Source organism: Bombina bombina, chromosome 1, assembly GCF_027579735.1.
Source record: "Bombina bombina isolate aBomBom1 chromosome 1, aBomBom1.pri, whole genome shotgun sequence".
NCBI lineage: Eukaryota > Metazoa > Chordata > Amphibia > Anura > Bombinatoridae > Bombina > Bombina bombina.
This window is the reverse complement of record NC_069499.1, coordinates 1224316900-1224344445: the sequence shown is the minus strand read 5'-3', so window position 1 is coordinate 1224344445 and position 27546 is coordinate 1224316900. Positions and strand designations below refer to the sequence as shown.

General features: G+C 40.8%; 1 protein-coding gene across 1 annotated transcript in view; it reads left to right on the top strand.

Annotated features, from left to right (window-relative positions):
• Positions 1-27546, top strand: part of NECAB2 (N-terminal EF-hand calcium binding protein 2) — a 464086-nt gene that overhangs the window by 224190 nt on the left and 212350 nt on the right. The window contains exons 4-5 of the mRNA XM_053700429.1: positions 646-671; positions 2019-2116. Coding sequence (XP_053556404.1) covers positions 646-671; positions 2019-2116 — 124 coding nt within the window. The remainder of the gene's footprint in view (positions 1-645; positions 672-2018; positions 2117-27546) is intronic.

The window sequence follows — 27546 nt, the reverse complement described above, 5'->3', positions numbered from 1 at the left end:
TTTCTGCTGTACCTCACATGTGACAGATTGGTATATTTAGATCTGTGGGTGGCAGTAAGGACAAATGACTGGGCGCAGGTAATGTCTTGCTGGATCTGCTGTAATTGAGGTCTCCAGGCTGAAATCCAATTATCTTTTCAATCCATGTCTCACTCTCGTTGTAATTGTTTCTGTGACAGGTTTGGACTGTGTAGACACAGTCCTTTATTTCCTCTGGCAGATCTGAGATATTTTTTGGTTGGCACTGCAGCTCTGTGTTTACCCGCCTTGATGCTAACTCTGAGTGAGAAGGGGTTAAATTATGGATAAGTAATACTCTTTGAATACAGTGTATGATTGAGGCCCTAATTACAGTGTCACATTTATCATTGAAATGTCATTAGCAGACTTGGCTACTTAACACCTTCTATCAAGCTATAGGAAATGTCCCTCAGCATGCCAGAGGCTGCCATTATTCTGTATCTAGGGCTCTGACCTCAGTAAATTAGTGAGTGGCCAGAATCCCAGTGCTATTAATTAATAGAGGAGCTGCAGTAATATTGCTGTCATTAAATATTCCTTACAGACCTGTTAAACCTTTGGGTAATTGCAGACGAGAAAGGGTTCACTAATTTCTCTTTCTTTTCTTTTTTGCTGCCGTCCCAGTAATGTGGACACCAGGGAGCTCTGCGGTAAGGTTCTCTCTGTACTGGGTATCAAATGCATATAAGGCTATAAATGAAAACAATAGGATCATTGGCTGAAAAGTATAATATCTATCAATTCAGGAAACAAAATCACTTTTCCCTAAGCTCTCAAGCCCTCTGTGTGTATATTTTGTGACCACACTCTGCCACTGTGTCTTACAAAACAACCATAGTACAGTGAATAATGTAGCATTACAATATTATCATCTGACCCTTGAAACACTAGATTGATTAGGGATGTTGAAGTTCAGTTCTTTGACTTATTGAGGACAACAAACAGTCCAGAATATCAGAAACTCACTGCTTGAGTAGGGTTGAGAGGAATAAAATAATAAATAAATGCTGGACATAATATATTAGACAGAGAATAATATCTAATATTATTTTTTAAAATTGTATCAGTTGTTTAAATATTAAAGAAATACATATGAATCTTTTGTCTCAGTAAAGTCATTTATGCCAACATGGTTTCCTTAATCTTATCTCCTCTGCTGAGGGAAATAAATGACATATAAAAATGAGACATTAGAGTGAGCAAACAAGGCTGTGAGTAAAATAGCAATGCTAGGCTTGTTTATATTGCAGTCTACACTCCCAGTTCTTATAAGAATTGTAAAGTCCTCAATTTTCCAATAAAATGTGCAGAAAAAAATGTATGAAAGCAAATAATGAAATTTTGTTGCAAATGGTATTTTTTAATTACACATTTATTATTACACCCTCAAACGCCTAGTTTGCTGTAGCGCAAGTGCGATATTGTTTTTCTTTAGGCTCCCTAGAGCGTCTTCAGCCTTATGTTATTAAATACTATTTATTAACATAAGGACTGGTGAGGCTAGAGAGGCTGAAGGCGCTCTAGGAAGCCTAAAGAAAAAGGATATCGCACTTGCGCTGCAGTTAGTGCACCACTCGTAATCTAGGCGAAAGTGTTTAATGTCCCTTTAAATAAGTTGCTTTGATTATATCAGTTATGCCATTCTGCAATAGATATTTACTTAAGTAATTTTTTACAAACCACAAAATACCACAAGCTAGAAGTAGATAAGTTTGTTATCAACCAAGTGCTTATAGCAGGGGTGTCCAAACTTTGCTCTCCAGAGGTTTTGGAACTACATTTCCGATGATGCTCAGCCAGCATTTTATCTAGCTGAGCATCATGGGAAATGTAGTTCCAAAACCTCTGGAGAGCAAAGTTTGGACACCCCTGGCTTATAGGGATGCTAGCACAAATTAGTTGCCAATTATAAATAAGACGTTTTTCTCAAGACAGTACAATATTGTAGACCTATCATTTTCTTTGGCATAAGCTCACGTCTATTACTGTCTCTACAGATTATTTTGCAAGTCACATGGGGGATTATGAAGATGTCCTTTCCTCTCTTGAAACCCTCAACCTTTCCATCCTCAAGGCAATGGACTATACCAAGCGGGTGAGTTTGTAATGTTGTTTTAAAATTTATGTTGTGTTGTTGAAAAATGTAATGAAAACTTTAAAAAGTATTAATGTTTGGCCTCTTTTAGTTGGTTTTCTTTTGTAATAAATACTAACAGCATTTAGTTTTTCTAAGATCTCATGTTTCCAATGTATGTCTGATTGTAGGCAAAGTTTTAATGTCTCCAATAGTTAGTAACATTGTGGGTGGCATTGCTTTGTTACCCACAGTGACATTACAAAGAAATTTGAAAATCAAGTGTTAAAATCTATTGGTGACCTCTCCGTGGGCAATTACACTATGCCATCTGTGCCTCCTACACAACTTTACAGAATATGTGAGGAATGAAAAGCTGCTGTTAATATATAGGCAATTATTAAAATAGCATTACATGTATTTAATAATATATCAGTTTCAGAACTGAACATTATCACAAAAAAAACGTTTATAATTGCTTAGAGAACCCTTTTCACATGAAGATAATTATAATTTTGTGCTTTTTTTACATTGTTTAATACTGCATTTAAATATAATAAAATAATGTTTAATGTGTATTTTTAAAGCAACATTAAAGATTAAAAAATGACTAAGCTTATAACATTTTTTTATTATAGTGCGTATTTATTAGAGAAGGCATACGTTCATTTTCAGACTTTCGCTGGGTGTGTGTTGCTAGAGGTTGATGGAGGGAGAAGCGTTGCATTCAGCTTGGCCTTCCTGGGTGTTGAAATCCAGTGTCCATTTTAGGACATCCTTCCTCCAAAACTTCCTCCTCCATCCTTTAAAACTCCATGCTCCCTTCTGTAAAATTCTCTCCTTATTCTTCCCTCCTCCATCCTTTAAAACTACATGCTCCCTCCTGTAAAACTCCCTCCTTCTTCCTCCCTCCTGTAAAACTCCCTACTCCAACTTTGGAGACTCCACGCTCCCTCCTCTGAAACTCCATCCTTTCTTCTACCTCCTGTAAAATAACCTCCTTTCTGCTCCATCCTCCCTGCTATATGCTCCCTTCTGCCTTTTCCCTCTGTCCTCCATGTAACCTCCTCTCTCCTTTGCCCTACCTGCTCCATGCTGCCTTCTCTGTGTTCCATGCTGCCTCCTCCCTCATCTGTACTCTCTGTGTCATGCAGCTTCTTTCATCCTTCATGCAACCGCCTCCCTCCTTTGTCCTCCATGCTGCCTCCACTGTGTTCCATGCTGCCTCCTCCCTCCTCTGTACTCTCTGAGTCATGCAGCTTCTTTCCTCCTCCATGCAACCTCCTCCCTCCTTTGTCCTCGCTGCCCCATACTGCCTCCTCTGTGTTCCATGCTACCTCCTCCCTCCTCTGTACTCTGTGTCATGCAGCTTCTTTCCTCCTCATTTGTCCTCCATGCTTCCTGCCTCTATGCTGCCTCCCTCCTTTGTCCTCCGTGCTCCATGAAACTCCCCTCCGCCTGTTCAATGCAGCCACCTTTCTGCTACATCCCCCCTGATCCATGCTGCCTCCTCCCTCCTCCATGCAACCTCCTCCCTCCTTTGTCCTCCCTTCTCCATTCTGCCTCCTCCTTCCTCTGTCCTCCATACTGCCTCCTCCATACAACTTTCTTTGTCCTCCGTGCTCCATGATGCCTCCTCCCCACTCTGTCCTTCCTTCTCCATGTAACCTTCTTCCTCCTTTGTCCTCCCTGCTCCACACAACTCTCTCCTCTATCCTCCCTGTGCCATGCAACCTCCTACCTCCTCCACGGAACCTCCTGCATGTTTTTAAGAAATTAACCCCTCCCTTTTCTTTAGATTTCCACCTATTTTTATGCAGCTGAATAAAATAAAGAGCTTTTAATGCAAAGTTCATTAATTATACACACACACATAAATGGGCGTACACATGCATTTTTCCAGGGGTGGGGCAATAAATACGCCCAGACAATAAACACACACACACACATATCCATTTATATATCTATCTATCTATCATCTCTCTCTATCTATTTTTCTATCTATAAGAAATCTTATTCATTATTTAATAGCAATGTGCTCTGAGTTAGCATTTATGTGCAGAGTCCTCCTACTCACATACTGTAATAGTTTGTTAAAAGGTTTGGCAATAGCACAAATAGAGATATATTTATTTTGCATATTTTAGGTAATATACTGTTAGAAGTTTTAGGCTTTATATGTATAGGTTAACTTTTATTGGTTCGTTTTGTGTTTAATTTTGATGATGTTTTTCTTCTTAACCACTTAACGACCATGATGTACCATGTACATCGCCCGTCGTTAAGAGTTTTCTTTTTTATAATAGCGCTATTATACCCTCCCTTCTGATCACTGGAAATAGTGCGGTCTTGCCACTGTCAGCGAGGCCGCGCTATTAATAACACAATCCCCATAGAAAGACCTGCAACGTACAGGGTACGTCACTGGTTCTTAAGGGGCTAATAACTGTATAATGCAACAGATCAAATAAAAAAGTAAGGAGTCTGGATAAAGTCATTAATTGTATTACACCCAAAAAAAGATGTAAAAGTGTTTTAAAAGTTTAGCATATTGTGTAAAATTGTGTACTAGTAAACTAGAGCTATTAGCATTTTGGGATAATTTTCAACCCTATATATATATATATATATATATACAGTATATACATGGAGGAGGAAGGAGGCAGCATGAAGCAGGGAGGACAGAGGAGGCACCATGAAGCAGAGAAGGAGATAGCAAGGAGGAGGCAGGATGGAGGGTGGAGCAGGGAGGAGGCAGCATGGAGCAAGGAGGAGGCAGGAGGAAGGATGACACAGGGAGGAGGCAGCATGGAGCAGGGAGGAGGCAGGAGGAAGGATGACACAGGGAGGAGGCAGCATAGAGCAGGTAGGAAGGAGGAGGGAAAATGGATCAGGGGGGGCAGCAGGGAGGATGGAGAAGAAAGAGGCAGCTTAACAGGAGGGAGGAGGAAGGATGCCATTTCAGAGGAGGGGACATAGAGCTTCAAAGGATGGAGGAAGGAGTTTTCCAGGAAGGAGGAGGATGGAGGGAGTTTTACAGAAGGGAGCATGGAATTTTAAAGGATGGAGGACGGATGTCCTAAAATGAACACAGTCCTGAAAAGGACCAGCTTCCAGCAGAGAGACTCCAGTAATACTCACAGCCTGCTTAGTGTACCAGGAACCTTATGTGATATTATCTGAAGCAGACAAAGTGATATTAGCCTATTTACCCAGTGACACACCCGAAACTTGTATCCTGGAAAGTCTGTTTCATTGAGGGAACTGTAGGGATATAAATTGCACTTCTTATCGCACCTTCCCTTGCTTAGACACCAGCTGGCAAAATTTTCTGTGGAGAACACTGTATTGAGAAATGTATTCCTGTAAACAATGGTTAAACACAATTACACTTTTTTAAATGGACACTCAACTTAAATCACAATTCCTATAAAAATATTTAAAGGGACAGTTTACTTAAATACTTTCGGCTAGATCACGAGTTTTGCGTTAGGGTTAAAAAGAAGCGTTGCGAGGTCCCAACGCTGCTTTTTAACGCCCGCTGGTATTACGAGTCAGGCAGGTACAGGTGTACCACTCACTTTTCTTCCGCGACTCGAGCATACCACAAATCCCCTTACGTCAATTGCGTATCCTATCTTTTTAATGGGACTTGCCTAACGCTGGTATTACGAGTCTTGGAAGAAGTGAGCGGTACACCCTCTCCTGTCAAGACTTCTACCGCATTTAAAAGTCAGTAGTTAAGAGTTTTATGGGCTAACGCTGTAACATAAAACTCTTAACTAAAGTGCTAAAAAGTACACTAACACCCATAAACTACCTATAAACCCCTAAACCGAGCCCCCCCCCACATCGCAAACACTATAATAAAATTATTTAACCCCTAATCTGCCGACCGGACATTGCTGCCACTTTAATAAATGTATTAACCCCTAAACCGCTGCACTCCCGCCTCGCAAACACTAGTTAAATTTTATTAACCCCTAATCTGCCGTCCCTAACATCGGCGTTACCTTCCTACATTTATTAACCCCTAATCTGCCACCCTCAACGTCGCTGCAACTATATTAAATTTATTAACCCCTAATCTGCCGCCGCCACTATTATAAATTTATCAACCCCTAAACCTAAGTCTAACCCTAACCCTAACACCCCCCTAACTTAAATATAATTAAAATTAATTAAATACATTTACTAAAATTAAATAAATTATTCCTATTTAAAACTAAATACTTACCGATAAAACAAACCCTAAGCTAGCTACAATATAACTAATAGTTACATTGTAGCTAGCTTAGGATTTATATTTATTTTACAGGAAACTTTGTATTTATTTTAACTAGGTACAATAGTTATTAAATGGTTATTAACTATTTAATAACTTCCTAGTTAAAATAAGTACAAAAGTACCTGTAAAATAAACCCTAACCTAAGTTACAATTACACCTAACACTACACTATAATTAAACTAATTCGATAAACTAACTACAATTAATTACAATTAAATTAAATAAACTAAATTAAGGGAAAAAACAAACACTAAATTACAGAACAAAAAAAGAATTGCAAGAATTTTAAATCCCCCCTAATAAAATAAAAAAGCCCCCCAAAATAATAAAATTCCCTATACTAAATTACAAATAGCCCTTAAAAGGGCCTTTTGCGGGGCATTGCCCCAAAGTAATCAGCTCTTTCACCTGTAAAAAAAATACAATACCCCCCAACATTAAAACCCACCACCCACACACCCAACCCTACTCTAAAACCCACCCAATCCCCCTTAAAAAAAACTAACACTAGCCCCTTGAAGATCACCCTACCTTGAGCCGTCTTCACCCAGCCGGGCACAAGTGGACCTCCAGAGGGGCAGAAGTCTTCATCCGATCCGGGCAGAAGAGGTCCTCCAAGCGGCAGTTGTCTTCATCCAGGCAGCATGGCGTCCCTTGAATTCAGATTGGCTGATAGGATTCTATCAGCCAATCGGAATTAAGGTAGGAAAAATCCTATTGGATCATCCAATCAGCCAATAGGATTGAGCTTGCATTCTATTGGCTGATTGGAACAGCCAATAGAATTGGAGCTCAATCCTATTGGCTGATCCAATCAGCCAATAGGATTGAACTTCAATCCTATTGGCTGATTGGATGAGCCAATAGGATTTTTCCTACCTTAATTCCGATTGGCTGATAGAATCCTATCAGCCAATCGGAATTCAAGGGACGTCATCTTGGATGACGTCATTTAAAGGAACCTTCATTCTTCGCTTGGACTTCGTTTGAAGAGGATGGCTCCGCGTCGGCTGGATTGAAGATGGACCTGCTCTGCTCCGGATGGATGAAGATAGAATATGCCGCCTGGATGAAGACATCTGCCACTTGGAGGACCTCTTCTGCATGGATCGGATGAAGACTTCTGCCCCTCTGGAGGTCCACTTGTGCCCGGCTGGGTGAAGACGGCTCAAGGTAGGGTGATCTTCAAGGGGGTAGTGTTAGGTTTTTTTAAGGGGGGATTGGGTGGGTTTTAGAGTAGGGTTGGGTGTGTGGGTGGTGGGTTTAATGTTGGGGGGTATTGTATTTTTTTATAGGTGAAAGAGCTGATTACTTTGGGGCAATGCCCCGCAAAAGGCCCTTATAAGGGCTATTTGTAATTTAGTATAGGGTAGGGAATTTTATTATTTTGGTTTTTTTTTTATTTTATTAGGGGGATTAGATTAGGTGTAATTAGTTTAAAATAATAATTCTTTTTTTTTCCCTGTAATTTAGTTTATTTAATTTAATTGTAATTAATTGTAGTTAGTTTAGGGAATTAGTTTAATTATAGTGTAGTGTTAGGTGTAATTGTAACTTAGGTTAGGGTTTATTTTACAGGTAATTTTGTACTTATTTTAACTAGGAAGTTATTAAATAGTTAATAACTATTTAATAACTATTGTACCTAGTTAAAATAAATACAAAGTTGCCTGTAAAATAAATATAAATTCTAAGCTAGCTACAATGTAACTATTAGTTATATTGTAGCTAGTTTAGGGTTTATTTTATCGGTAAGTATTTAGTTTTAAATAGGAATAATTTAATTAATTTTAGTAAATTTATATATTTAAGTTAGGGGGGTGTTAGGGTTAGGGTTAGACTTAGGTTTAGGGGTTAATAAATTTATAATAGTGGCGGCGACGTTGGCGGCCGCAGATTAGGGGTTAATAAATTTAATATAGTTGTGGCGACGTTGGGGGAGCAGAGTAGGGGTTAATAAATATAATGTAGGTGTCGGCGATGTTGGTGGCAGTAGATTAGGGGTTCATAAGTAGTGATGTCCCGAACTGTTCGCCCGCGAACGGTTCACAGCGAACATAGCTTGTTTGCGTTTGTGGGCGAACACATGTCGATGTTCGATCCGCCCCTATGTGTCATCATTGTGGAAACTTTGACCCTTTATGTCACAGCTGCCTGACACATTAGAGCCAATCAACATCAGACACTCCCTCACAGACCCTCCCAGCTACTCGGAATCCGCCATTTTAGACTCATAACGACCTTGCTTTCTTAATGAGAGGACGTGTTGTGTTTTTGCTCCTGACATTAATAGTAAAAACATAGCTAGGCTAGTGTATTTACAGTCCAGAAGGACTCCACTCATCTCTGCTGCAAGCACAGCACCCCAAAAAGCCCTTTTTAGGGCTATATTTCGTGCCGTTTTTTCGTTGTTTTTTTTATTAGCATTTGCTTGGCTTTCAGGCTGTGTGTTTAAGGCTCACAGCATATGCTGTGACTACTGCCACCACCGATATCTCCCTAACAACATTAGTTTAAATTTAACTAACCAAAAAATTTAATTATTTTTCTAGTGTAATTTTTTTTCATTTTCTATCAGGCCAGTGTCACACAGCATATACTCTGGTTCATTGCTCTGTGCCAGCCAGCAGCCACCAGTGTTAATATCCGTTTATAACATTATTTTAAATTTAAAAAAAAAAAAAATATTTTGCTAGTGTAATCTAATTACATTTACTATCAGGCCTGTGTCTGTCAGGCTCACTCAGCATTAATATACCTCATTTTTTTTCAGTCTTTTGGTTAATTGGTCTGTGCCAGGCAGCCACCCAGCACTCATATCTATTCTTCTTCACCTTAATTTTAATATAAAAAAAAAAAGTTTAAATTTGTTTGATAGTGTAATCTAATATAATTTTCTATCCGGCCTGTGTGTTTTGCTGACATACAGAGCCTACTGTGTTTATTTGCTGCCCTCCCTAGTCTATGAGCCACGACTCATATGTGTTTAACCTTTTTTTAATTTCCCCCCAAAAAATAATTTCAATCATTTTTCTAGTGTAATCTAATAGTATTTTCTATCAGGCGTGTGTGTATCTGACTTACAGAACCTACTGTTTTTAATAGCTGCCCTTCCAAGGCTATCAGCCACGACTCATATGTATGTGCTTAACCTTTTTCTTTAAATTGCCAAAAAAAAGTCTTTAAATCATTATGCTAGTGTAATCTAATTGTATTTTCTATCAGGCCTGTGACTAACTGTCTATCTGACTTACACAGCATACTGTTGTTAATTGCTGCCCTACGTAGCAGCCAGCCAGTGCGACCACTCATAGAGTCATATGTGCATTGCACTTCTTAACATAATTTTAATATTAAAATCTAAAAATTTTAAATATTTTGCTAGTGTAATCTAACTTAATTTTTTATCAGGGCTGTGTTTTTGTCACTTACACAGCATACTGTGTTAAATTGCTGCCCTTCCTACCATCCACGACTCATATCTGCCAGCCTGTGTGCCAGGCCCAACTAGCCAATTAGTGGCACCAATCACAATTCTTGTAACAGTATATAAAAAAATAAAAATCATAATTTTTTGGACTGCAAATATTCAGTCTCCTAGTGCCATTGAACTGCATTTACCTCCTGCCTGCCACTGCCAGCCTTTTGTGCCAGGCCGTCTAGCCAACTATTTACACCAATCATAATTGTTGTCACAGACAGTATAGTTTCTAATTAAAATTAAAAAAAATTTGATTGTTGATCTTAATCCTCAGTTTGCTCGTGCCCTATAATTGCACTTTTCTACTGCCTTCCAAGCCTGTGTGCCAGGCCTACTTGAAAAATATTTACACCAATCATATTTGTTGTGACAGTATTCTTAATAATTAAAAATTAAAATTGTTGGTAATAGTTGTTGAGAATCCTCAGTTTGCTGGTGCCATTGAATAGCACTTTCTTGCTGTCTTGCAGCCTGCTGTGAGCCAGGCCCACCTAGCCAATTGTTGCCAGCAATCATATTTCTTTTAACAGTATTGCAAAAATTGTCAATCATCACTGTTTTAACTGTCAGTAATCAGTCTCCTAGTGTCCTTGAATTGCATCTACCTCCTGCCTGCCAGCCTTTTGTGCCAGGCCGTCTTGCCAACTATTTACACCAATCATAATTTTTTGTCACAGTATAGTTACTAATTAAAATTAAAAAATTCTTGATTGTTATTGATCTTAATCCTCAGTTTGCTCGTGCCCTAGAATTGCACTTTTCTACAGCCTTCCAAGCCTGTGTGCCAGGCCTACTTGGAAAATATTTACACCAATCATATTTGTTGTGACAGTATTCTTAATAATTAAAATTTAAAATTTTTGGTAATAGTTGTTGTGAATCCTCAGTTTGCTGGTGCCATTGAATAGCACTTTCCTCCTGCCTTGCAGCCTGCTTTGAGCCAGGCCCACCTAGCCAATTGTTGCCAGCAATCATATTTCTTGTAACAGTATTGCAAAAATTGTCAATCATCACTGTTTTGACTGTCAGTAATCAGTCTCCTAGTGTCCTTGAATTGCATCTACCTCCTGCCTGCCAGCCTTTTGTGCCAGGCCGTCTTGCCAACTATTTACACCAATCATAATTTTTTGTCACAGTATAGTTACTAATAAAAATTAAAAAATTCTTGATTGTTGATGATCTTAATACTCAGTTTGCTCGTGCCCTAGAATTGCACTTTTCTACTGCCTTCCAAGCCTGTGTGCCAGGCCTACTTGAAAAATATTTACACCAATCATATTTGTTGTCACACTATTCTTAGTAATTAAAAATTAAAATTTTTGTAAATAGTTGTGAATCCTCAGTTTGCTGGTGCCAGTGAATTGCACTTTCCTCCTGCCTTGCAGCCTGCTGTATGCCCGGCCCACCTAGCCAATTATTGCTAGCAATCATATTTCTTTTAACAGTATTGCAAAAATTGTCAATCATCACTGTTTTGACTGTCCGTAATCAGTCTCCTAGTGTCCTTGAATTGCATTTACCTCCTGCCTGCCAGCCTTTTGTGCCAGGCCATCTTGTCAACTATTTACACCAATCATAATTGTTGTCTACAGTATAGTTACTAATTAATATTAAAAACATTTTGATTGTTGATCTTAATCCTCAGTTTGCTCGTGCCATTGAATTGCACTTTTTTACTGCCTGCCAGCCTGTGTGCCAGGCCCAACTATCCAATTAGTGCCAGCAATCATATTTCTTTTAACAGTATTGCAAAATTTGTCAATCATCACTGTTTTGACTGTCAATCTGCAGTCTACTAGTGCCCTTGAATTGCATTTTCCTCCTGCCTGCCTGCCTGTGTGCCAGTCCCAACTAGCCAATTAGTGCCACCACTCATATTTATTGTAACAGGATAGGAATTTTTGTTAATCATAACTGTTTTGACTGTGATTCTTCAGTCTCCTAGTGCCATTGAATTGCAGTTTCCTTTCTCCCAGCGTGTGTGCCAGACAGGCCCATTTGCCAACTAGTGCCAAACAATCATATTTGTTGTCACAGTACTTGTAATATTTTAAAAAAGTAACAATTTGTGATTTTTTGTTGTTGTCAGTCTCACAGCGTATACTGTGCCCACTTTCACAGTGCCACCACTCAATTGGTGTAATAGTATTGTTAGTGTCCATTTAAAAAAAAATGACAGGCAGAGGCAGGCCACCCCGCAGGTTCCGTGGTCGTGGTGCTGTGATTCCTTTAGACCCTACAAATATGCACATTGTTCAGACGCCGGGTGCCGCTGCTAGTTCTCCTAACCTTGACGCACCATCTAAGTCCAGCTATGCTTTGGGCAGGTCTCAAGTGACCAGTGCCACTTCTCCGCCTGTCGCCACCACCAACACTAGCACCACAGCCGCTTCACTTGATCTGTCACAGGAGTTATTGACACATCATTTTGAAGAAATGAGTGATGCGCAACCATCATTGACAGAGGATGTAGATAATAGTGATCAGTCTCAGTCAGGCAGCATTACCGACATGGAGGTACGGTGTGATGATGATGTTGTACCCGCTGCTGCTTCCTTTCTTGATGTTTCAGATACAAGTGAAGCGGTTGATGATGATGTGTCGGTGGATGTCACGTGGGTGCCTGCTAGAAGAGAAGAAGAAGAGGGGGAAAGTTCAGATGGGGAGACAGAGAGGAGGAGGAGACATTTGGAAGCATGGGGAGGTCGTCTCAAGGAGCTAGTGGCACAGTCAGACAGCATGCATCGTCACCAGGGGTCAGCCAGACAGCCCGCCGACGCCCATCAACGCATGCTGTTGCCACCACCAGAATGCCGTCATCGCAGAGCTCAGCAGTGTGGCATTTTTTTTGTGTGTCTGCCTCTGACAACAGCGATGCCATTTGCAACCTGTGCCAAAAGAAACGGAGTTGTGGGAAGTCCAACAGCCACCTAGGTACAACTGCTTTGCGAAGGCACATGGTCTCCCATCACAAAGGCCGATGGGAAGAACACATGAGTAGAAGCAGCACACAAAGTGAAAGCCGCCCTCCTCCTCCTGCTCCAGCATCTTCAGCCACGTCAACCAGTGCTGTCCTCCTTGCCCCCTCTCAACCATCCTCCACTCAGTCTCTCTTATTTAGCAGTTCCTGGCCATCTGCCCACAGTCAGGTGTCTGTCAAGGACATGTTTGAGCATAAGAAGCCAATTTCTCAAAGTCACCCCCTTGCCCGGCGTCTGACAGCTGGCTTGTCTGAACTCTTAGCCCGCCAGCTTTTACCATACAAGCTGGTGGAGTCTGATGCTTTCAAAAAATTTGTATCTATTGGGACACCGCAGTGGAAGGTACCTGGCAGAAATTTCTTTTCACAAAAGGCAATCCCAAACCTGTACTCTGTTGTGAGAAAGGAAGTTATGGCATGTCTGGCACACAGCGTTGGGGCAAGGGTCCATATGACCACGGATAGCTGGTCTGCAAAGCATGGTCAGGGCAGTTATATCACCTACATTGTGCATTGGGTAAACCTGCTGACTTCTGACAAGCATGGAATGCGTGGCTCTGCAGAAGAGTTGGTGACACCACCACGACTTGCAGGCAGGCCTTCTGCTACCTCCTCTACTCCTCCTACTCCATCCTCTTCCATAACCTCTTCCTCGGCTGAGTCCTCTTCAACTTCTGCGTCTTGCTCCACATCTACGGCACCCCCCCAGCTCCCCAGGTACTATGCTACATCCCGGGTACGGCAGTGTCACGCCGTCTTGGGCTTGACTTGCCTGAAAGCGGAGAGTCACACCGCACCAGCACTCCTGACCGCCCTGAACGCACAGGTGGATCAGTGGCTGACTCTGCACCAACTGGAGATTGGCAAGGTTGTTTCTGACAATGGAAGTAATTTGGTGGCGGCATTGAAATTGGGCAAGTTGACACATCTGCCGTGCATGGCACATGTGTGTAATCTAATTGTACAACGATTTGTCCATAAGTACCCAGGCTTACAGGACGTCCTGAAGCAGGCCAGGAAGGTGTGTGGCCATTTCAGGCGTTCCTACACGGCCATGGCGCACTTGTCCGATATCCAGCGTCGAAACAACCTGCCAGAGGCGCTTGATTTGCGACAGCCTGACACGGTGGAATTCAACACTCCTAATGTTTGACCACTTGCTCCAACAAGAAAAAGCTGTTAATGAGTATTTGTATGACCGGGGTGCTAGGCCAGCCTCTGGGGAGCTGGGGATATTTTTTCCAAATTACTGGACGCTCATGCGCAATGCCTGTAGGCTCATGCGTCCTTTTGAGGAGGTAACAAACCTTGTCAGTCGCACCATCAGCGACATCATACCATTTGTTTTCTTCCTGGAGCGTGCCCTGTGAAGAGTGCTGAATCAGGCAGTAGATGAGCGTGAAGAGGAAGCGGGAGAGTTGTGGTGTCCATCACCCCCACAAACAGCCGAATCAGCATCGCTTGCTGGACCTGCGGCAACGCAGGAAGAGGATTGTGAGGAAGAGGAGTCAGAGGAGGAATGTGGCTTTGAGGAGGAGGAGGAGGAAGACCAAGCACAATCCCAGGGTGCTCGTTGTTGTCACCTCTCTGGTACCCGTGGTGTTGTACGTGGCTGGGGGGAAGAAGATACCATCAGTGAGATCAGTGAGGAGGAGGAACGGGACATGATTAGCTCAGCATCCAACCTTATTCAAATGGGTTCTTTCATGCTGTCGTGCCTGTTGAGGGACCCTTGTATAAAAAAGCTGAAGGAGAACGACCTGTACTGGATGTCCACGCTCCTCGACCCCCGGTATAAGCATAAAGTGCCTGAAATGTTACCAAATTCCCGCAAGTCGGAAAGGATGGAGCATTTTCATAATAAATTAAAAACTATGCTTTACACAGCGTATAAGGGTGATGTCACAGCACCACGGGAATGTAACAGGGGAAGAGATGAAATTAATCCTCCTCCTCCCACGACCACGGCGGCAAGGACTGGATGCTTTCCTGACGTCTTGTTGGAGGACATGTGTACCTTTTTAACTCCCATGCACCATCAGAGCCTTTCGGGATCCAGCCTTAGAGAAAGACTCAACTGACAGGTAGCAGACTACCTAGCTTTAACTGCGGATCTCGACACTCTCAGGAACGATGGACCCCTTGACTACTGGGTGTGCAGGCTGGACTTGTGGCCTGAGCTATCCCAATTTGCAATGGAACTTCTGGCCTACCCCGCTTCAAGTGTCCTGTCCGAAAGGACTTTCAGTGCAGCAGGAGGTTTTGTCACTGAGAAGAGAAGTCGCCTAGGTCAAAAAAGCCTTGACTATCTCACTTTTATAAAAATGAATGAGGGCTGGATCCCGAAGGGACTGACATTGGGCGATACATTTGAATAAAAAAGGCCTGATGATGAGATGAGCTGGCTTGGGCTACAACTGGTACACAGGCTGGCCTTTTTTTTTGGTTATAAAGCCGGAGGACTTGCTTGACTTATCCGCCAACAACTAGTGTTAAAGCCACAAGCTTTTAGGGCACTTTTTAAATTTTTTACAAACATCAATTTTTCTGGCCGCTGCTACAGCAGTTGCTACAACAATACCCAATTTTTTCAGTCATTTGTACATTCCTAATTTTTCTGGCCTCTGCTGCAGCTCTGTGGGTACAAAACTCAAATAAAAAAAATAAGGCACATAACAATAGTGATTAAACTGTTACGAATTGTACAACTTAGCATTAGCAAACCACTCATATCTGGTGGACCATTAAATTGAACGCAAAATGCCACAAATTTGAAGGAGGAGGACAGACCAAGCATCTTTATCAGTCTCTTGGTTGCTCTAAATTATCTCCGTGTTCCATCTATGCCATACCTGTACTCTATTGTGCAAAAGGGTGGCATATGTGGTGTTTCATGTTGTTGTACCTGTTGCGGGTCGTGGCCCATGGTATAAAAAGGCTGAAGGAGAACGACCTGTAATGGGTGGCCCATCAAATTTTTAGAAAAATGTTCCTGGTTCCTCTCAATTATCTCTGGGTTTCTAAAATGGATGCCATACCTGTACTCACTTGTGCAAAAGGATGGCATATGTGGTGGTGTTTCCTGCAGTAGTTTCTGTTGAGGGTGCTGGACCCTCTTATAAAAAAGCTGAAGGAGAACGACCTGGAGTGGGGAGTCCAAGCATGGTTTTTGGGGCTATTTCACTTTTCAAAAAAATTATCTGTGGGTTTCTAAAATCAATGCTGTACCAGTACTCTATTGTTCAAAAGGATGCCATATGTTCTCTTTCCTGCTGGTATTTTGTTTGAGGGTCCTGGACCCTCTTATAAAAAGGACTAAGGAGAAAGAGGTGTACTGGGTGTCCGCTCAATTTTTTTTCTATTTCACATTTGCCCAAAATTATCTCTGGGTTTGTAAAATCAATGCTGTACCTGTACTCTATTGTTCAAAAGGATGCCATACGTCCTCTTTCCTGCTGGTCTTTTTTTTTGAGGGTCCTGGACCCTCTTATAAAAAGGCTGAAGGAGAAAGAAGTGTACTGGGTGTCCATCTAATCATTTGTTTGATTCAAATTCCCTGTTTCTAAAATCAATGCCTTTCCTGTAATCTAATTTTCAAAAGGATGCCATATGTCCTCTTTCCTGCTGCTGGTTTTGTGTAGGGTCCTGTAGCCTCTGCTTAAAAAAGACCTAAGGATAAATAAGTGTACTGGGTGTCTAATCAATCTTTTTTTAGATTTCACGATTGCAACAAATTATCCCAGGGTTACTAAAATCAATGCCTTTCCTGTAATCTATTAGTCACAAGGATGCCATATGTCCTCTTTCATGCTGTTGTTTCTGTTGAGGCTCCGGGAGCCTCTTCTAAAAAGGCCTAAGGATAAAGAAAAAAGATACAGAGGAAGGGGCGCCCTTGTATAGGATAATAAGTGTTCCTAACAACTATATAAGTGATGTAATCAAATCGCTATAGCCGTCAGTAATAGGCAAGATATAATATATGGTGTGAGTGAGATGGAAGGATATAACCCACAGCTTCTATAGAGAATAGGTATAATGCTTAATATAAAAGACTGTAATCTATTCCATCAACAATAGCATATGGATGAGATTATATTGATCCTATATATATAAAACACAACCTCCTAGGAGAAAGACAAAGTTAGAAAGGTGTCAAATAATAATACAGTTAATACAACCTCCTAAGAGAAGACACAACAATTTGTGAATATGATATACAATAATATTGCAAATAGGTGTACCTAAATATAATATATATGTAGCACAACCTCCTAAGAGAAAGACACAAAAATATAAATGATAGTAATATTAGACAGGTAATATAACCTAGGTGTGCAACATCTCAATATGATGTATACAATGAGATAGACAGGTTCACTGTAATCTAAGATTATATAGATGAAAGTCTCTATTGGTATATAGTAGGGATTCACTGAGATGATGATCAGGCAGCTATCTGTAGAGATCCAGGCCGGGATCCAAGGCAGAAATCTATGAAAACAAGAGAAGACAGATGCGCCACATGGCCCAATATTGTTTGGTCCAAATATGTATTTGATAGATGTACAAAGATTGAACTCACATTTGTTAAAGCACCTCAGTCAGTGCTATAGAGGCAGTCTGGGATCTCTTACAGTCACCCAGGGGACCAAACTCCGGTAGTAATATAATGTCTGTATCAGAACGACATAAAAGACATAGGTGCCAATATGGCCTAGTATTGTTTTGACACAGTGAGCAATATAAAGCGATGGAATGGTACTCACAATAGTTGTAGCATCTCCTTTGATGCTATAGAGGCAGGATGGGATAAATATAGTCACCCACCAGACTTGAGCACAGGCCTACTGGATCAGGATGGATGTCAGGACCACAGGTAGTCAGGAAAATCCAGGATAAAGTAACCCCTCTCGGTCAGAGAGATGGCAGGCAGGCAAGCAATGAGATAGCAAGTGTTCAAATAATTTAAAAAAAGGTTTTATTAAAATAATAAAAACAAGGCAACGCGTTTCTCAGCTACAAGCTGTTTCATCAGGCTTCATAATAACATTTGTGAACACTTGCTATATAATATACACTGAACACCCAATTAATCTAATCAAAACCACATGGTAATTGGAGGAGTCTGAGGGGCCATTGCAATCTTATTGGCCCATTCGGTTGCAATTAGTGTCGATTAATCTCTATTATATATATGTATAATGAGTCAGGTGATCACTAAATAAATATATTGTAGTCATGATAACACTCAGGCAAACATATATCTCATACACATTTTGTCTAAAGGGCTCAGCAATGAACATCACAGAAAATGTATAAGGCTATGAGCTTACATATCACTAATGGCTGGCATTCATTATTAAACCACAATTGGTTTAAGCTAAAAATTAAAATAAATATGTACACACATGATTGCAATTAGTACATAAATAGCCATAATATGTACTCGCTATTTCATATGTGAACAGGCTGTATCCTCTATGACAACATCAGATCTAGACCCACAATATTATTTGATAGAAGTTCACATTAAATAAACGTGATCTAACCCACCTCAAAAGGTCGTTTATTTCATTAATCACTTACTTGCAGATTTTCTTGCTACCCGATATAACCAGAGTTAGTAATTTGATACAATAGAAGTTTTAGTAACATTGTAATGGTAGCTAAACAGTTGGGGTGTTGACATGCTTATTGCGCATGTCTATAGGGGGCGTGTAGTTGGGATCAAATTCGATCTTGTCAAAAGCACAGGTAGTTTTTAAAAATAACCTAATGATATAAGGATTTGAACTATCGTTTGTCCAATATGATCAATCCTATACTGACTCTCAAAAGAGAGACTTTTTGGATTCACACATTACATACCCTAGCCCCCGATGGCCTTAATGAGTCTGTTGATTTAGCTGCATTTGACTTATAAGATGGATTACAGTATCAATATCCTAATTACAGTATCAATATCTTAATTACTTAATATCTGTAGTTATGCTCCTTGACACACATACATAGATATTAAGTACCCCTGTACTCAGTAGCAATTTCATATTTTCACATTATATCAGATCTGAATATTATTCAGAATCTTTATTAAATGCTATAGCATCAAGTCACATTTCACATTATATATGGTCCTTCATATTTAACATTTAGGACTAGTTTATTGCACATAAAATAGCACATAAATTATCCCTGCACATTCACTACCTTTGTGTTTCTATATCCAGTCAAATAGTATTAGTCCCTTATCTATTTAGATTACATCATTTTCACTACATACATCTTCATTACATACTTTTTTGCAATTGTTCCACAATGCAAACATCACTATATTAGCACACCACACTAGAGGCAGAGAGTCCACCAGTTTTTACACATATTTATATACCTGTTCTATTAATATTGTAATCACACTAACACCCACACCACAACATTTCTTCCGGTGATTTGATCTAGATTTACAGTTTAACAAGAGATAGCAGATCACCTAATTATAGGTGGTTCACTTCACATTATACATATGGCCCTCGTCACATCACATCTCACGTAAAACAATCCACTTTAGATATAGACATGCACTGCCAGCACTAACACAATTAATATTAGGTATCACTATTATATACTTAGTCACACTTGTTTGATATAGATATCTTTGTAAGTCTGCAAATGCACAGATCAATATAATACATATATACATTTCTTTTTAAAATTAATCTCAAAGATTGTGCTCATTTGTGAAGATAGCGTGACTGTCTTTATAATTGAATATAAAACACATATTATATCACTAATGAGCGCTCATCATAAAGAGAATAAGAGATGAATATATTTATTATGACACGAATATGCTCTTTGCCACTGATAGACATAATGTGATCAGTTTATATTATTCTATATAGAGAAGAGGCCACTGAAGTCAACCTTATTATTTATATGGTTAGACACCTCAATTTATGTGTGGCTATAATCGATCGGTCTATAGTATATACAAAATGAATAGTATCCGATGGCCAACTATAAAAATGAAGGGCTGATTACTCTCTTGTGTGTTGTAATTAATTATAGTTTATACACTATTAACGTTTTGCAAGTGACACTTAGATATGCAACACTCCCCCTTTTTATATATAAACAATTTTAGTTTATATCGCTTAGTCCTGTGGACAAGCGCTCACTACATAGGCTGACATAACTGAAGCCCGCCTCACTGCGCTCCTCTGTTTGGTTTCTACAATTATTACTAGCGTCCAATCATTAGGCTAAACGTCAGAGCAAATGGGCGTACATTTGGACAGCTTGTGCCTCTATTGGCTGGTAAACCCCTGTGCCATACTATTGAATTGTCCCAGTTAATGTCTATACCCACGGTGTTCAGATCGTGGTGAGAATCTCTAGCGCAGTGTCAGTATGAATTGAATTTGTGGTAGTTTTGATCATACTAGACAAACCATAGCTCAAATCCTTATACCATTAGGTTACTTTTATAATACTATCTGTGCCTTTGACAAGATCGAATTTGATCTTAACTACACGCCCCCTATAGACATGCGCAATTGAATTGTCCCAGTGAATGTGTATACCCACGGTGTTCAGATCATAGTGAGAATCTCTAGCGCTGTTGTCAGTATGAATTGAATTTGTGATAGTTTTGATCATATTGGACAAACCATAGTTCAAATCCTTATATCATTAGGTTATTTTTAAAAACTACCCGTGCTTTTGACAAGATCGAATTTGATCCCAACTACACGCCCCCTATAGACATGCGCAATAAGCATGTCAACACGCCAACTGTTTAGCTACCATTACAATGTTACTAAAACTTCTATTGTATCAAATTACTAACTCTGGTTATATCGGGTAGCAAGAAAATCTACTTAATGAAATAAACGACCTTTTGAGGTGGGTTAGATCACGTTTATTTAATGTGAACAACTTCTATCAAATAATATTGTGGGTCTAGATCTGATGTTGTCATAGAGGATACAGCCTGTTCACATATGAAATAGCGAGTACATATTATGGCTATTTATGTACTAATTGCAATCATGTGTGTACATGTTTATTTTAATTTTTAGCTTAAACCAATTGTGGTTTAATAATGAATGCCAGCCATTAGTGATATGTAAGCTCATAGCCTTATACATTTTCTGTGATGTTCATTGCTGAGCCCTTTAGACAAAATGTGTATGAGATATATGTTTGCCTGAGTGTTATCATGACTACAATATATTTATTAAGTGATCACCTGACTCATTATACATATATATAATAGAGATTAATCTACACTAATTGCAACCGAATGGGCCAATAAGATTGCAATGGCCCCTCAGACTCCTCCTATTACCATGTGGTTTTGATTAGATTAATTGGGTGTTCAGTGTATATTATATAGCAAGTGTTCACAAATGTTATTATGAAGCCTGATGAAACAGCTTGTAGCTGAGAAACGCGTTGCCTTGTTTTTATTATTTTAATAAAACCTTTTTTTAAATTATTTGAACACTTGCTATCTCATTGCTTGCCTGTCTGCCATCTCTCTGACCGAGAGGGGTTACTTTATCCTGGATTTTCCTGACTACCTGTGGTCCTGACATCCATCCTAATCCAGTAGGCCTGTGCTCAAGTCTGGTGGGTGACTATATTTATCCCATCCTGCCTCTATAGCATCAAAGGAGATGCTACAACTATTGTCTGTACCATTCCATCACTTTATATTGCTCACTGTGTCAAAACAATACTAGGCCATATTGGCACCTATGTCTTTTATGTCGTTCTGATACAGACATTATATTATTACCGGAGTTTGGTCCCCTGGGTGACTGTAAGAGATCCCAGACTGCCTCTATAGCACTGACTGAGGTGCTTTAACAAATGTGAGTTCAATCTTTGTACATCTATCAAATACATATTTGGACCAAACAATATTGGGCCATGTGGCGCATCTGTCTTCTCTTGTTTTCTAAGGATAAAGAAGTGTACTGGGTGTATAATCTATGTTTTTTTAGATTTCACAGTTGCAACTAATTATCTCTGTGTTTCTAAAATCAATGCTTTTCCTGTAATCTAATTTTCAAAAGGATGACATATGTCCTCTTTCCTGCTGCTGGTTTTGTGGAGGGTCCTGGAGCCTCTGCTAAAAAAAGACCTAAGGATAAATAAGTGTACTGGGTGTCTAATCAATCTTTTTTAGATTTCACGATTGCAACAAATTATCCCAGGGTTTCTAAAATCAATGCCTTTCCTGTAATCTATTAGTCACAAGGATGCCATGTGTCCTCTTTCATGCTGTTGTTTCTGTTGAGGCTCCGGGAGCCTCTGATAAAAAGGCCTAAGGATAAAGAAGTGTACTGGGTGTATAATCTGTTTTTTTAGATTTCACGGTTGCAACTAATGATCTCTGTGTTTCTAAAATCAATGCCTTTCATGTAATCTATTTTTCAAAAGAATGCCATATGTCCTCTTTCATGCTGCTGGTTTTGTGGAGGGTCCTGGAGCCTCTGATAAAAAGGCCTAAGGATAAAGAAGTGTACTGTGTGTATAATCTATGTTTTCTTAGATTTCACGGTTGCAACTAATGATCTCTGTGTTTCTAAAATCAATGCCTTTCCTGTAATTTAATTTTCAAAAGGATGACATATGTCCTCTTTCCTGCTGCTGGTTTTGTGGAGGGTCCTGGAGCCTTTGCTAAAAAAAGACCTAAGGATAAATAAGTGTACTGGGTGTCTAATCAATCTTTTTTTAGATTTCACGGTTGCAACAAATTATCCCAGGGTTTCTAAAATCAATGCCTTTCCTGTAATCTATTAGTCACAAGGATGCCATATGTCCTCTTTCATGCTGTTGTTTCTATTGAGGCATCCGGGAGCCTCTTATAAAAAGGCCTAAGGATAAAGAAGTGTACTGGGTGTATAATCTATGTTTCTCCAACATTGGTGTGTCCGGTCCACGGCATCATCCATTACTTGTGGGAATATTCTCTTCCCCAACAGGAAATGGCAAAGAGCACAGCAAAAGCTGTCCATATAGCCCCTCCTCAGGCTCCGCCCCCCAGTCATTCTCTTTGCCGCTCTGAACAAGTAGCATCTCCACGGAGATGGTGAAGAGTATGTGGTGTTTAGTTGTAGTTTTTTATTCTTCTATCAAGAGTTTGTTATTTTAAAATAGTACTGGTATGTACTATTTACTCTGAAACAGAAAGAGATGAAGAGTTCTGTTTAAAAGAGGAGTATGATTTTAGCAGCAGTAACTAAAATCAATTGCTGTTCCCACGCAGGACTGTTGAGCTGAGAGAACTTCAGTTGGGGGGAACAGTTTGCAGACTTTTCTGCTCAAGGTATGACTAGCCATTTTTCTAACAAGACTGTGTAATGCTGGAAGGCTGTCATTTTCCCTCATGGGGATCGGTAAGCCATTTTCTTAGACTCAGAAAGAATAAAGGGCTTATTATGGGCTATTAACTGGTGGACACTCTTAAGGGCTAAATCGATTGTTTATTTAAGTTGTTTTTTAAAGTTTGAAGTAGTTTTCACACTTTTATTGTTTGGGGAACGTTTTTATCGCCAGGCACTAGTTAAGACACCTTCCCAGTCAGGAAGGGCCTTTCACTGTAGTAGGCAGAGCCTCATTTTCGCGCCATTATTGCGCAGTTTCTTTTGAGTGCAGTGCATGCAGCTGCATGTGTGAGGGTCTGGGATCCACTGAAAACGTTCCTAGAAGGCTTGAATTGGTATCGTATACCCCCCTGGGATAGGTGAAGTCGCAACAAAGGCTGTGGCTGGGACTGTAGTGGGGTTAAAATTGCAAACGGCTCCGGTTTCCGCATTTTAAGGGTTAACAGCTTGAAAATTGGGGTGCAATACTTTGAATGCATTAAGACACTGTGGTGAAAATTTGGTAAAGATTGGATAATTCCTTCATAGTTTTTCACATATTCAGTAATAAAGTGTGCCCTGTTTAACATTTAAAGAGACAGTAACGGTTTTGTTTTAAAACGGTTTTTGTGCTTTATTAACCAGTTTAAGCCTGTTTAACATGTCTGTACCTTCAGATAGATCATGTTCTGTATGTATGGAAGCCAATGTGGTTCCCCCTTCAAATATATGTGATAATTGTGCCATGGCGTCCAAACACAGTAAGGACAGTACTGTCACAAATAGTAAGGTTGCCCAGGATGATTCCTCAGATGAAGGAAGTAGGGATAGTTCTACATCCTCTCCTTCTGTGTCTATACCAGTTATGCCCACGCAGGCGACCCCTAGTACTTCTAGTGCGCCAATGCTTGTTACTATGCAACAATTGACGGCAGTAATGGATAACTCCATAGCTAATATTTTATCCAAAATGCCAGCATTTCAGAGAAAGCGCGATTGTTCAGTTTTAAACACTGTAGAGCAGGAGGGCGCTGATGATAATTTTTCTGTCATACCCTCACACCAGTCTGAAGTGGCAGTGAGAGAGGGTTTGTCAGATGGAGAAATTTCTGTTACAGGAAGAATTTCTCAGCAGGCAGAACCTGATGTTGTGACATTTAAATTTAAATTAGAGCATCTCCGCGCATTACTTAAGGAGATGCTATCTACTCTGGATGATTGTGACAATCTGGTCATCCCAGAAAAATTGTGCAAGATGGACAAGTTCCTAGAGGTCCCGGTGCACCCTGATCCGATACCTAAAAGGGTGGCGGACATAGTGATTAAGGAGTGGGAGAAGCCAGGCATACCTTTTGTCCCTCCTCCTATATTTAAGAAATTGTTCCCTATGGTCGACCCCAGGAAGGACACATGGCAAACAGTCCCTAAGGTCGAGGGGGCGGTTTCTACACTAGCCAAACGCACGACCATTCCCATTGAGGACAATTGTGCTTTCAAAGATCCTATGGATAAAAAATTGGAGGGTTTGCTTAAAAAGATTTTTGTACAGCAAGGTTACCTCCTTCAACCTATTTCGTGCATTATTCCTGTCACTACAGCGGCGTGGTTCTGGTTCGAGGAACTGGAAAAGTCGCTCAGTAGGGAGACTCCGTATGAGGAGGTCATGGACAGAATTCACGCACTTAAGTTAGCTAATTCCTTTATTTTAGACGCCGCTTTGCAGTTAGCGAGATTAGCGGCGAAAAATTCAGGGTTTGCAATTGTGGCGCGCAGAGCGCTCTGGCTAAAGTCTTGGTCGGCGGATGTATCTTCCAAGACAAAATTGCTTAATATCCCTTTCAAATGTAAGACCCTTTTTGGGCCAGAATTGAAAGAAATTATTTCAGACATCACTGGGGGAAAGGGCCATGCCCTCCCACAAGATAGGCCTTTCAAGGCTAAGAATAAGTCCAATTTTCGTTCCTTTCGCAATTTCAGGAATGGACCGGCTTCCAACTCTGCAGCCTCTAGACAAGAGGGTAACGCTTCCCACACTAAACCAGCTTGGAACCAATGCAAGGCTGGAACAAGGGTAAACAGACCAAGAAGCCTGCTGCTTCTACCAAAACAGCATGAAGGGGTAGCCCCCGATCCGGGACCGGATCTAGTAGGGGGCAGACTCTCTCTCTTTGCTCAGGCTTGGGCAAGAGATGTTCAGGATCCATGGGCACTAGAAATAGTCTAGAATTCAAGGAACTACCCCCAAGGGGAAGCTTCCACATGTCTCACTTATTTTCAAACCAAATAAAGAGACAGGCATTCTTACATTGTGTAGAAGACCTGTTAAAGATGGGAATGATACACCCAGTTCCAACTGTGGAACAAGGTCAGGGGTTTTACTCAAATCTGTTTGTAGTTCCCAAAAAAGAGGGAACTTTCAGACCAATTCTGGATTTAAAAATTCTAAACAAATTTCTCAGAGTTCCATCGTTAAAAATGGAAACTATTCAAACAATTTTACCTACAATCCAGGAGGGTCAATATATGACTACCGTGGATTTAAAGGCTGCGTTTCTACATATTCCTATCCACAAAGATCATCATCAGTTCCTAAGGTTCGCCTTTCTGGACAAACATTATCAGTTTGTGGCTCTCCCATTCGGACTAGCCACTGCTCCCAGAATTTTCACAAAGGTGCTCGGGTCCCTTCTAGCGGTTCTAAGACCAAGGGGCATTGCAGTGGCACCTTATCTGGACGACATTCTAATTCAAGCGTCATCTCTTTCCAAGGCAAAGGCTCATACAGACATTGTTCTAGCCTTTCTCAGATCTCACGGGTGGAAGGTGAACGTAGAAAAGAGTTCCCTGTCTCCGTCGACAAGAGTTCCCTTTTTGGGAACAATAATAGATTCTTTAGAAATGAAGATCTTCTTGACAGAAGTCAGAAAGTCAAAGCTTCTAAACGCTTGTCAAGTTCTTCTCTCTATTCTGCAGCCTTCCATAGCTCAGTGCATGGAAGTAGTAGGGTTGATGGTTGCAGCAATGGACATAGTTCCTTTTGCTCGAATTCATCTAAGACCATTACAACTGTGCATGCTCAAGCAGTGGAATGGGGACTATACAGACTTGTCTCCAAAGATTCAAGTAGACCAGATGACCAGAGACTCACTCCGTTTTTGGTTGTCCCAGGATCACCTGTCTCAGGGAATGAGTTTCCGCAGACCAAAGTGGGTCATTATCACGACCGACGCCAGTCTATTAGGCTGGAGCGCGGTCTGGGATTCCCTGAAAGCTCAGGGTTTATGGTCTCGGGAAGAGTCTCTTCTTCCGATCAACATCCTGGAGCTGAGAGCGATATTCAATGCTCTCCGGGCTTGGCCTCAACTAGCGAAGGCCAGATTCATAAGATTCCAGTCAGACAACATGACGACTGTAGCTTACATCAACCATCAGGGGGGAACAAGGAGTTCCTTGGTGATGAGAGAGGTATCCAAAATCATCAAATGGGCGGAGGATCACTCCTGCCACCTATCTGCAATCCACATCCCAGGAGTAGACAACTGGGAGGCGGATTATCTGAGTCGTCAGACTTTCCATCCGGGGGAGTGGGAACTCCACTCGGAGGTGTTTGCCCAGTTGACTCAATTATGGGGCATTCCAGACATGGATCTGATGGCGTCCCGTCAGAACTTCAAGGTTCCTTGCTACGGGTCCAGATCCAGGGATCCCAAGGCGACTCTAGTGGATGCATTAGTGGCGCCTTGGTCGTTCAACCTAGCTTATGCGTTTCCACCGTTCCCTCTCCTTCCCAGGCTTGTAGCCAGGATCAAACAGGAGAAGGCCTCGGTGATTCTGATAGCTCCTGCGTGGCCGCGCAGGACTTGGTATGCAGACCTGGTGAATATGTCATCGGCTCCACCATGGAATCTACCTTTGAGACAGGATCTTCTAGTACAAGGTCCATTCGAACATTCAAATCTAGTTTCTCTGCAGCTGACTGCTTGGAAATTGAACGTTTGATTTGGGTTTTCAGATTTAGTGATAGATACTCTGGTCCAAGCCAGAAAACCTGTGACTAGAAAGATTTACCATAAAATATGGAAAAGATATATCTGTTGGTGTGAATTCAAGGGATTCTCCTGGAGTAAGATTAAAATTCCTAAGATCCTCTCCTTTCTCCAAGAAGGTTTGGATAAGGGATTGTCAGCGAGTTCTTTAAAAGGACAGATTTCTGCTTTATCTGTCTTGTTACACAAACGACTGGCAGCTGTGCCAGATGTACAAGCTTTTGTACAGGCTTTGGTCAGAATCAAGCCTGTTTACAGACCCTTGACTCCTCCTTGGAGTCT